Genomic DNA, 12,146 nt, shown 5'->3' on the forward strand with positions numbered 1-12,146 from the left:
GAGATGGTGGCCGGGCTGTTGGTGGCGGCGGCGGCGGGGTTGTGGCTGCTACACACGGTGCAGGCCAAGACCGTGCATGGCAGCTTTGATAGCGCCCTGGCCTGGCACAGCCGGGGGCAGCACATCTTCACTTTCTTGTTCCATGGTGGGTACAGTATGGCAGCTGCAGGAATACAGATATTGGATTGTATCCCATGCAGGGGCTGGGCCTAGTGCCTGTGTATACTGGTATACACATCATCCTTTATTATACAAAGCAGCCTGATATCACACCAGATCTATGCTTACACCCTAACATTTCATAATATATGTGATCATTACACAGTGCCTGATGATGGTTATATTACGCTACTTCCTGTATACAGTGACAACGCAGCGTCCATGTCTCCTAGATGTTGTCACCGTGCCATGGCTCATTGTCAGGCATGTTCTGCCATTGTCCCCATAAGGTATCCCACCCCGGGAAAGGCCAGCATTCACTGGTGATTGTAAGAGATCGGCACCATGGAGATGAAAAATGGTACAGACAATTCATTAAAAAAAGCAATTTTATTTAGAATACGCAGCGCTTCGAATAGTGATCCACTTGGCGTGCACAGCTACGTCAATACCGATAGAGAATCTGAACCTGGACGATTATTTAGTATTATATGTGGATCTATAGACAAGCGATGATCCCTGTCCACACACAACACACACATTTATGTGCACACACTGTAGACGTCATCTGGTCGAGAATTGCTGCAGCATAGACATGAATAGTCAGAGTATTCCACTCTTCCATGGACAATGTATCTTATTGTAGATGGCCCAATAAGAATGATCTTACTATCGTCATTTCCAGACTCTCACAGGGTGCACAGTGGCCCTCTCATGTGTGTTGTTTGTTTTTTTTATGCTTTTAGGCTGCGTTTACACCTCTCATTTTTGTAATAAAATGAATGACAAAGCAGTAAAATACATGCAATTATTGGATTTGTAATGCACTTACACATTTTTGTCTTTTTCAGGGGAACAAGCTGTGTTACGTGTTCGCATTAGCAATGTTGCAGCTGCAGTTGGGAAGGATGCTGCTCTGTACTTGTATCAAGATGAAGAATGGGTTAGAATGCATGGGAGTATGGAGGAGTACAGCTGCCCGGAGAGATTGGCTTTGGCACAAGTAACAAGTGAGTGTTACATTCCATGCCGGTGTTACATAAAGCAACCTGCAGCCAGTGATTTGTTTACATAAATACTAGTGTACCTATTCAAGAAACTAAGTGGAGTTCAGGAGCCCCAGTGGTATAAATGGGTTTTGTCTACCAATTTTGTGTTACGGATTATATACCAGCACAGTGGGCACTATTTTCTCCTACATATCCCTTATCACATCTCATACCCACCTCTGGGCACTAATTAGTTATTATGCAGACTGACACTTGCGAGGCTCCAGGCAGATCAACACTTTGTAGCCAACAACTTCTCTTTGGCACAGGCTTTCCTATAACATGACTCCCCATATACTCCATTCACATCACATCCCAATGCTGGGCCTTTTGGAAGATCAGGTGTGATACGATGTCTGTGGTGATATCTCTATCTGGCCCTTCCTAACTTTTGTCTTTATTATGAGATTATAGTGTTCTTTAGGGGTTTCTGCATGTTTTTTGCACTCACTGCAGATTGGTCTATATTAAGCTACAGATTTTTTAAACCGTCCTACAGAGTGGTAATGACTATACAAAGATTAAAACAAATAGGGACAGGAATACTTTTTTGTGTATTTGTGTAGAATGGTGAACTGATGTTTATTCCAAAGGTCGGTTGATTCTCCTTCCTCTTTTTGTAGCTCTTGGAGACTTCAAAAGCCCGATCAACTTATAATTTCAATTTTTCCTATAGCCCATAACACTCAACACTTAAAGATACGAGGGGGTGCTGAGAAGTTCCTGGCTTAGCCCAGAAAGAAGAGAGCCAGAGTTATGAAATAACACATTTTAATCAACATATTCCTCCCTGGGACTGATGCACTTTGTTCTGCGTAGTTGCAGCTTTTCTAGACCGTTCAAATAAAAGTCCTTGGGTCGGGCCGCAAACCAGCTCTCGGCATCTTTGACGTCAGAACTGTCCTCAAGACGTTGCCCCTTCAGGTGTTTCTTCAAATTTGGGAACAGATTGGAAACCCAGGGTGTTCAATTTGGCAGCCCCAACATTGGATGCGTGCGCAGGTACATTGTCCTTCAAAAAAAGGATCTCTTTGGTCTACTTTCCATGGGATTTCCTCTAATTGCCTCCTTCAGTTGGTCCAGAAAATTAACATAATACTGTCCGGTGATACTAGAGCCCTGAGGCAGGTAGTCCACCAACAGAACTCAACATGCTCCCGTGAGATGTCACGTATCTGGGCTATCTTCGCCGGTCCTCAATAATCGGCTCATGGACAGCATCGCAGGTTGCCGGGTCAGTTAAGATTGGAGGGTGCCCACTACGGGGCTCATCTTCAACGGTGAAATGCCCAGTCTTAAAACAAGGTATCCAGGTTTTGACAGTTCTGTAGGAAGGACACTTCTCCCCCAGTGTTTTTGACATCTCAGTGTGAATGTCCTTTGCTGACTTTCCCTGGAGAAACAAAAATTTCATGACGGCCCGTAGCTCCAAGGACGTGAAACTTGCTTGTGCCTCTGCCATCATAGCTTCTCGCTAAAAGAATAAACAGATTTAAGAATCACAAAGACCTGATATTTGCACAGCTACATACTAAGATATTAGGCTGTCATATGGCCCCACACTCATTTTTCTATTTCGTCTGGAAGGGGGGCAATGCCAGGAACTTCTCAGCACCCCCTTGTATGGAATTCATCTATATCAGATTTCCTTGTTTTAGAAGAAGGGCCAACACAAGGAGCATTGGAGGAAGTTTTCTAATAACGTCAGGCAAGGCTATGGTGGGCAGAATGTTACATTGCAGCCTATGTATTGTTACCTTAGAACAGCCTTTTTCAAACTTTTCACCCATTGGGAACCCCGGCTAAAACAAATATAATAGGAATCAATGGGAAAAGGCTGCTGAAATTTGTGGCCATTAGAAAGAATGTCCCAGCTGCAATTGTGGCTAGATTCCTTGTTTATAGACAACTAAAAACCCCATTAGAGTCAGCAGCTGGCTCTACCAAATGGTGTGGGCTCCAGAAATATGTCGACATAATCAAATGGTAAGTCAAATGGCCATAAGTCAAGGAACCCTTAGTATTCTCTGAAAGGAATCCTGGTTGTGAATGGCTGCGTCAGAGGATAGAATACTAAATTCTTGGCTAAAAGGATGAGGTCTCATCCTACCATAAGTAGCCATCCTGTCAGTGTTTGATAAAAATTGAAGTTTTGTTGAACCTTCAAGTTGTTTTCCACTGTAGATTTTGTGGATGTGATAACATTGATGTTGCTTTACTATGTCCTTTCTCAAATTTACTGTTAGATGGGAATGGGGTTTCTTCATTGTTACATTTTGGAAATCTTTGAAACTTTAGTCTTGAAATTGTGTTATAGCTTATATTTTACATTCTTTTTTTTAGTTCCCTTGAACCAAACTGAATATAACTACACGCTGCCACAGATCATCTCTCCGGTTGCCTGGTATGCTATATATGTGGACAAGTACACCTGCCTAATGAGCTATGAAGACCCCACTTCTGATGAGATCACTTTTCAAGTCACTTTACTCAACCCTGATGCTGCAGGAAATCCTTTTGACCATTTTGGAGCAGATGAGTCAGGTATGTGTGGGTAATGTGTAACAACTCCTGACTAATCCGCTATCTAAACAAATGCCTCTTGTTATTTGAGAACAAACTAGAAACTCATTCACCCAAAGAATCAGGATGTAACTGACTGCGTGCTTATTCTGGATTAGTGGATCAGAGTCCTAAAATCAGTGTGCATTAAGGTAGCAAACCATTAGCATTTTCAGGAGGAGATTTAACAGTGCTTAATAAAAAGTAATCAATGTTAAAATGTTAGATGATGTTGTTGGGAAGTAGTAGTGGCAAATCTACTCCTTCCTTCATGAGTTTAATAGATTGTTTGCTATGTGCAGTTGATGGGGCTCATCTGCATGGCCTTTGAGTGGGCAGTAATATGCTCATCCTCTCCTTGGTAGCAAAGTTTTGAAATCTTTCACAACATTGATGGCAAAATCAATTTCAACAAGTGGGGTCAACGAAGACCTCCATTTTCTGCATTTCTCCCAGTTTTCTGGCTATAATTTCCAGTAAAATGTATTTCCTGTCCGTTGTACAACCTTCACGCCACGTCATTGTTGTAAGACAGCCCCATGTACCTCTGTGAGGAATTTTGACATGTTAAGATACACAGGTGAACAGGTGATAGCATAAGGTGGATAACATTAGGATTTGCATCCTTTGAATTAGAAATCGGACCATGGAAGTATATACTATTAGTTTTGGTATAAAACATTACAGTATAAAGTTGAAATTCTTGTGAGAATATTTTGTTTTTTTTTCTGTGTATGATACTGGTAATTATAAATCCTTGATATTCTTTTTACTATTTACTGATATTTACTACAGTAGTTGGAAAGTTGTAACTTGTTTTAAGACAGTCATACAGTACATGCTGTATGTATTCTTGAGTCTTGCATTAAAACAGAAAAAGTTTGTCTTGTCAAAGCACAGGTTTGCATTAATCAAAATCTATTAGTGTCACATATCTGACTATGCAATGTGTAATTGTAGGGTATATCTAATTCACAAGATTGGCTGTACAAAATAACAAAGCCTACAGCAAGTAAAAGATTATCCATAAATGTTTTTCAACTGTGTTTACTTTAATCAATTCTACCTTAATTGGCATTAGATTCTCAATATAATATATGAATTGACTGTAAAGTGGTGTTTTGTGTTCTTTCCCTAGGACTGCATGAGTTCTTTTTCCTTCTGGTTCTTGTGTATTTTGTGGTAGCCTGTATATACATCCAGGCACTGTGGCAGACAATTAAAAAGGGTGGTCCTATGCACACTGTGCTGAAAGTACTATCAAATGCATTGGTGCTGCAGGTTATTTCTGCCTTGGCCAACTATCTACATTTTTCAAGGTAAATCCCACTCTTGTCTATTCTCCTTTATGCGCTTAACTGCTCATTACTTAAATCGGTTGGCTAACTTTTTTTTTTTTTTCAAATACAGTGTTGTCACTGAAGGTTGTGGGTTTCAGACAGCTTGGTTCTTAATCTTATGATCACCACCAATACAACTAATCATGGTGATCACATACAGGCTGGAAGTTTGTGTATTAACACAACTTTTACATTTTATAGCTGGCACTGTGCCTTTCCCTTTCTGTAGGGAAAGAAGCTGTAGTGTACAGAATTATTAGTTGTTAATAAACTCTTTTAATAAAGAGTTGGATTCAAGTATTACCATTTGATGTATAAAATAACCAAAATGCATTTTTATGTTTATTAATTTGTCTATTTGTCAGCATATATTAGTACATTTTAATAGGATATTTAATTTCCCTCATTTTTAATAAAGGACATATATAAGTTTTTTTTTAAATTATATATAAAATTTAGGTGAACAGATTTATTTAGTTAACAACAAGTTAACCAGCGCAAACTTTGTTTATGGCACCTAGATTTTAATAACCTTTACAGAGGGTAAGTTCTGCTTGTCTAACATTTACACCATCTCTGTGTCTCAGGTACGCTAAAGATGGTAAAGGTGCTCCATTTATTGGAAGTTTGGCAGAATGTAAGTATTGAAACCATGCCTTTTTGTTTTCGCTGTGCCTCACCAGGTAACGACATGGCCATATGGCTTGTTTCCACTTCTTCATTGAGATAAAATTAGTAGGCCATTCTAACGCAACACATACCAATCATAACGTTGGGATGCTGTGTTTGTATAGATATTTTACACAGTCATAATGGAAATGAGTCCCTATGACTAATTTCTCAGATGTTATTCAGTAAATATGACTCTGTGTACTCATTTTATTTTGTATTACAGTCTGGATTGTTTGTTTTTTTGTTTTATTAAACAAGGATGTAATAATATTTTGTCATGGTTGGACATTATTTTATAAAGCTTGGTCACAGCTGTTCTACTATTACAACTTCTGAAAAGTGCTTCTCCTTGATAGAAAAAGTTAATAACTGTATCGCTTCTAGAACTTTGTACACATGTCAAATTTATGTCACCAGAAACAATCGATCTTTGGTACATTCCATTTCCAACAATGCTACAATAAACAAGCACTGCACACACAGCCCTGTTTAGTGCTATGGAGAGGGAAGGCATGGGGGATAGGTGAGAGGTACCCTACTGTGCCCTCTCCCCTGGGAAATGACAGTGGTTGTCAGTCTTTTAGGACATTGGGGGACATCTGTACACACGCTATAATATGTATGTGTGTATGTAGCCAAGGTCAGTCCCCCTTTCTGATCATAAATATTTGCTTTTAAGACAGAAAACAAATCTTTACTCTTTTTAAGAGAGGTGCAGGCCAGCTGTACAGATTGCTAAGTTATAATAAACAATATATCACATGAAGATGAGTGCTTGGGGGCAAATAGTGTTCCTCTAGTTCTAAGAATTTGCAGTAAATAACTCCAAGCTGACAATCTGAATCTCTGAGAAAAAAGACTCAAACATAAGAAACTATACAAATAGTGTTTAGTAGAAGAATGAAATATTGCGGGATATTTTAAAAATAAGTTCACTTTTATGTTCAGTGTAAAAAGACTCCAACCTTCCTCAACACATTTGTCATGTGAACCCCACATGTAGCAAAACATTAAACACACAGTTTAGCTGTGTGGATATATCAGATCTGTCTTACCTGCCCATGGATTTCCAACATTTTGACATTCAACAGTGCTAGGTCATATCTCCACCCTCAGCCTGTAACCGTGGAGCATTACCAGACGTGTAGGGTTATCGCTTTGTTTTCTATTATTATACCTTCTACCAGAATGTCATATATTTTTTGTATCATTAATCGTGCAATATGTTAACTTCACCATCTTTGGTCTTTGTGTTATTCATCATTGTTTTTCTCATTACAGTATGTGATATGGCCTCAGAAGTGCAGATGTTATACTTGCTGTTAAGTTTGTGCATGGGCTGGACCCTCAGCAGATTAAAGAAGTCTCAGGGTAGACCCCTTCAGTGGGATTCTACCCCAACATCCACTGGTATTGCAGTGGTTGCAGTCGTTGTTCAGGTTTGTATATTAAATCAGTTTATTTTCTGCCTTATTGGTCACCTATTTATTAACCCTACAATCAAACAAATTAACTGTTAATCAATATATGTGTTGTACATGTGAATGTATGTATTCCAAAAAAAAAATTTGCTTTTGAATAGAGTAGAGAAACTTAAATCCCCTTTTGTTCTGTTTTTCTGATGAGATTTACTCTCAAAACTACAAAGTTAGGGAGAACTCCTTCTAAACAGAAGTCACAATAATTGATCCTATTTTATATCCATCCTCACATCTTGTTCTTGTTTTGAGTCTGGCAACTCAAAATTTTTTTTTCATCCAAATGTGTCCTTGCTCTTTTCAGATTAACATGTATACTCATCATTCTGGCCATGCATGTTTTTTTGTGGACAGAAAAGCCTTAGAATGGTCTAGGTGTGATTGCATGTCCAACCATATTCTAGGGTCTAAAGACCAACTTAGAAACATTTCTGCTTATATAGTTACCCTTTTGTAACCATGCGTATATGGTTAAAGCACAATGTTTCACCTCTCTAGCTTTGGATGCCATTATGTGTTTGTGACAATAGATGTTACAAAAACAGTTGGCCAACACTTAGCTTACCTTCCTATTTTGCATGGAAAGTGGTGATATTTTGATAAGTCTGGTAAATCAGAAATATTTTTTCACATTTAATATTAAACACGCATCTATTCATCCAGCAGGTGGAGTGCCTGCCCTGAAAAAAAAAACTATTTGCAAAGCTGGAATGAGCAATCAGAGCTTAGTCTCTTTCATGGGACAGCTGACTGTGAGGTTTTTTAGCAAACAAAGGGAGAGCCACAGCAATATGTTGTACACGTAGACATGCATGCTGAATTTATGAACACAGAGAAGGTGTAACTTCATATGCTCCCTAGTGGAGGGTCAAAAGTAGTGACTTTTGTCAAAGAGGTACAGTACACTGATCTGCCAAAATATTAGCAGCAAAATAAAAATCCAACTTGTTAAGACATCCACACCTTTAGACAGTCTGTTAACTGGCAGCAGTGCCAGCTTCCATGTTCTCCCACAAATACACAGATAAATATAAAGGGACCTATCTGTTCTGAATGATTTGTTTTTCTCTCCATCTATTCCTGAGATTTTAACAGCTCTGCCACACAGCACAGCTCTGTCAGAGCAGTAAACTTAAGTTTTCTCTGCAGGAGTTTAACAAAACATACAGCTCTTCTTCCTGTGAAAGGTGAAGCAGCAGACTAATGAGCTCAACTCTTTCATTCTGCTCTGTCCTCCTGTTAGTATGCGTCGTGTAGTATAAAAAATAGGCTTCGTGTTCTGCTACTTCCTCTCAAGTTTTAGACTGCTGTACAGAGATTGCAAAGGGCTGATACCATAATAAATTCTGATACTGTATTTATTAGTTTGTCTATGCTATATGTGCCTGGAGTTCAGCCTGTAGGTGTAATTTATTATAGTTATAGGTTAAATGGTATTTTGTGGGTATTTGTTGGAGTTTGTTCTTTTGCTGCCCTTTGTTCTTCACTTTATTTGTTCTTTTGCTGCTTTTTTTTAAAGCCCAGAATTATGTAAAACATCTTGGGGCTTATGTTGTGCACTAGAGCTCCACTAAAGGTAGCTGCTGTCATCATATGAGGTTTGTTTACTAATTTACGCCAATGACTTCTTTTTAGTTATAGACATAGACATTTAGTTATAGACATGTGGCCAAGGTAAAAAGATTATGTGACATTTGTTCTTCTTTTAAAAAGAAAATAAATGGTTCCAGACAGTGTCAAGGCCATGATGAAGTTCACATGATTATGAAAAAAGTTCAGAAAAACTAGATGAGGATTAGACTGCATTCTATTTTTGCATTTCCACACCCTCAAACCCACAGTTTTAAATGTAATATTTCTTGATGCCAACCTACAAAAGGCACAGAATTTTTAGTAATTCTGAATTATTTACTAGGTTTGTTAACATCAAAGCAGAGTTAAAGTACAACTCCACATAAACGTTGAATACAGGAGCATCCTAGACCCCCAGTTTACACCGCATTAGTTTCCTGTATGGAGGTTTCCTATAGAGGTCCTACTGTGCATTTACATACATTTTGTTTGCTCTATTGCAGGTTATACTGTTAGTGTGGGAGCAGTTTGAAGATACCAACCACCACAGTTACCATGCTCATCAGAGTCTGGCAGGTTTACTTCTCATTGCTATGAAAGTTTGCTTGGCTATATCATTATCGTTTGGTCTATACCAGATTATCACTGTGGAAAGAAGCACTATGAAGCGGCAGTTCTACATTACATTTGCTAAAGTATGGGATGTTCTATTAATATACCACATTTTAGTCTTATTTTTTGTCATGTTATTTCTTATACCAAAAAAAAAGCTTTCAGAATGATTTTTCAACATCTCAATGTATTTTATGATTTTACTATCATTCAATATGTCAGTTTGCACATTTATTACAACTTAAAACACATCAGGTTACTTAGACCTGTCACAAAATCTTATCAGTTTTACCTTGTGCAGATCAAAAACAAATCCACAAGCAGAGGCTTCCTTCAATGAAAACCACACATCCAAAGATAATGATAGCTTAAGAAAGATACAAATTAAACCAACGTACATTTTCTTATAAACCTTTAGTTTTGTCCAGTCCCCTTATTGTTGGAAACAACATATATTATACTATTATATAGTATAACATAATAATATATTTTTATATATTATGTATAAAATTAGAAAAAAAAACAACCCATCCTGCCCACCCACAAATTACCTGGTACAATAAAAACCCTGTGCTCATTCAAGTGATCTTCACTGCAAATTGGGCTGCAGTGTTTGGTTTAATAGGACCCAGCACAGACACTTTCGGAAGAAAGGATAAGTGACCCTGGCCTGCACACTACAGTTTACTAGAAATTGGACAAAGGTAAGTATTGAACCAGATGCGTGTGCACGCTTGTGTGTGTGTGTGTGATGGATGCCTTACAGCATAATTAAGCTATGCATCACAAAACTTGCTGACCGATGACACTATGAGTCTTTTTCAGTATAGATATAGGTATATAGGTACATACATACATATACAGCTAAAGAAACAGTTATAGCAAAGGTGTTATTGCTGACCATAGCAATTGAACATAAATTTAACATTATTTTCATGAAAGTAGTAATCAAAGATTCTGATTGGTTGTTGTTAGCAATAATGCCTTTTTATTTTCTTTCAGTTGTTATGAATCCACCTCCATGTTTGTTAATGGGATGCAACTCTTCATGTAATAATGGGGAAATTTATAACCAATTTATGTGACACGTCTCTAGTAATATACCCATTTTTTATTAGTCTTACATAATCATGTTTTTGTGGAACTTTGATGACTAAAATGTTCAAAGCAAATAATATGAATCATTTTTTTTTGCTCTTCAGGGTTGTTTATTGTGGTTCCTTTGTCACCCATGTTTTGCAGCCATCTCCTACTTGTTTAAAGATTATCAAAGAGAAAAGGTATGTTTCATAATGTAAACTGACTTGTTTATAGGTTTCTTGTCCCATTCTGCTATACATGCCTTTGCTAAATTAAAAACTAAAAAGTTACGATATTTATTAGGAGAGGCATCTTGGTTGGCAACCTCACAAGTTCTCCTTTCTTTCCATAGGTCATCACTGTTGGCGTGATCCTGTCCCAGTCGCTCTCAATGATCATCCTTTATAGACTTTTCTTGTCACACAGTCTTTATTGGGAAGTCTCCTCTCTGTCATCAGTGACCCTTCCACTTACTATATCATCAGGACACAAAAGTCGCTATTACTCTTGATACTACCAAGGAACTGCTTTTGGTTGAGTAAACCTCACATTGTTTGCTAGTGATTCCCAATATGCTCCAGGGCTGGTACAGCAGGGAGTTCTCTCTCTAAACAAATCATGGCTGTTGTCTGCCCCCTCTATAAGCTTGGTAACAAGATTTGTTGCTGCTTTGTAAAGGATCTAGACTGTGACCCTTTTCCACATTTCTTGTTACTCTAGTTGTTACATATTTTCTAAAAAGTGGTTGTACACAGTTAGCGGTTTATCTTATACAATAGGATTTTAAATCTGACAGTTCTTCAAAATTTGTCTAATGACAGTGGGTACAATAGTTTTTTGTTCATGAATCTTGTGCAAAAACATTTATGAATACCTTACTTTAAATATTTATTTCATTGGCTGGAAGAAACCGCTGACTAACATTCCTCCGTTATTTTAGGACTAGTAACAAGCAACCATTAAACATAAAAGTTGTAGTGTCATTTCTATACAACATAAAAGTACAGTGGTCTTTGTGTATTTCAAACTGTAGATATGTTGGTGCTGTGCTCTAGTAATGAGCTTTGCAACATGCAGCGTCCTTACCACTACAGCAGATGTTAAATGAAGCGCCATTTGGCTATGCATCTATTTTTATATGTGCATGATGGTATAAGTGTTTTTATTTATACAGTTTGTGGCTCTACTGTAAATGTTATGTTTGGGGGAAAATGTAACTATTATAGCTTAAAACTTTTTTATATTATTTAAAATTGTGTCAATTTGTTATGCTTGGTTTTAACGTTCATGCAACAAAAAATTAAAGTGTTTTAAAGGATTAACCAGCTTGTCATATATCCATAACCACTGACAAAGAATAAAACTGGTATGAAAAATTGATTGGGATCTGTGGTTTTGTAAACATTCATTTAATATATAAAAAAGGTTTGTGGTCTTCACAATGCACCTAGCATATTTATGTTGTGCTGTCTCTAGTGTGATACAGAAAGTCTACAACTCTTTTATTTTTGGTCCATGTCCAACCCTGTTGGATGCTGAAGGGTATTTCTGAAGGATTTTAACAGTTTTACTCCTTTTTGATTGGTGTTATAGGTGAACTGCAGTCCTACCTTGTTTTTGTC

The 12,146-nt window shown here is 37.7% G+C and overlaps 1 protein-coding gene across 1 annotated transcript; it reads left to right on the forward strand.

Annotated features, from left to right (window-relative positions):
* Positions 1–3: 3 nt before the first annotated feature.
* On the forward strand, positions 4–11,904 carry GPR180 (G protein-coupled receptor 180). Its single transcript, XM_072411064.1, has 9 exons — positions 4–145; positions 1,011–1,169; positions 3,552–3,752; positions 4,909–5,089; positions 5,698–5,747; positions 7,064–7,221; positions 9,336–9,527; positions 10,647–10,724; positions 10,877–11,904. The coding sequence occupies exons 1-9, from the start codon at positions 4–6 to the stop codon at positions 11,033–11,035; spliced, it is 1,320 nt and encodes a 439-aa protein (XP_072267165.1). The 3' UTR covers positions 11,036–11,904.
* Positions 11,905–12,146: the final 242 nt, after the last annotated feature.

The sequence above is a fragment of the Pyxicephalus adspersus genome, chromosome 1, assembly GCF_032062135.1.
Source record: "Pyxicephalus adspersus chromosome 1, UCB_Pads_2.0, whole genome shotgun sequence".
Lineage (NCBI taxonomy): Eukaryota > Metazoa > Chordata > Amphibia > Anura > Pyxicephalidae > Pyxicephalus > Pyxicephalus adspersus.

Excerpts from the sequence above, each read along its gene's own strand:
- GPR180 (XM_072411064.1), top strand. The coding sequence starts at position 4 with ATGGTGGCCGGGCTGTTGGTGGCGGCGGCGGCGGGGTTGTGGCTGCTA. Across the intron at positions 7,222-9,335 it reads TGGTTGCAGTCGTTGTTCAG|GTTATACTGTTAGTGTGGGA; the intron begins GTTTGTATATTA and ends GCTCTATTGCAG. Across the intron at positions 10,725-10,876 it reads AAGATTATCAAAGAGAAAAG|GTCATCACTGTTGGCGTGAT; the intron begins GTATGTTTCATA and ends TTCTTTCCATAG.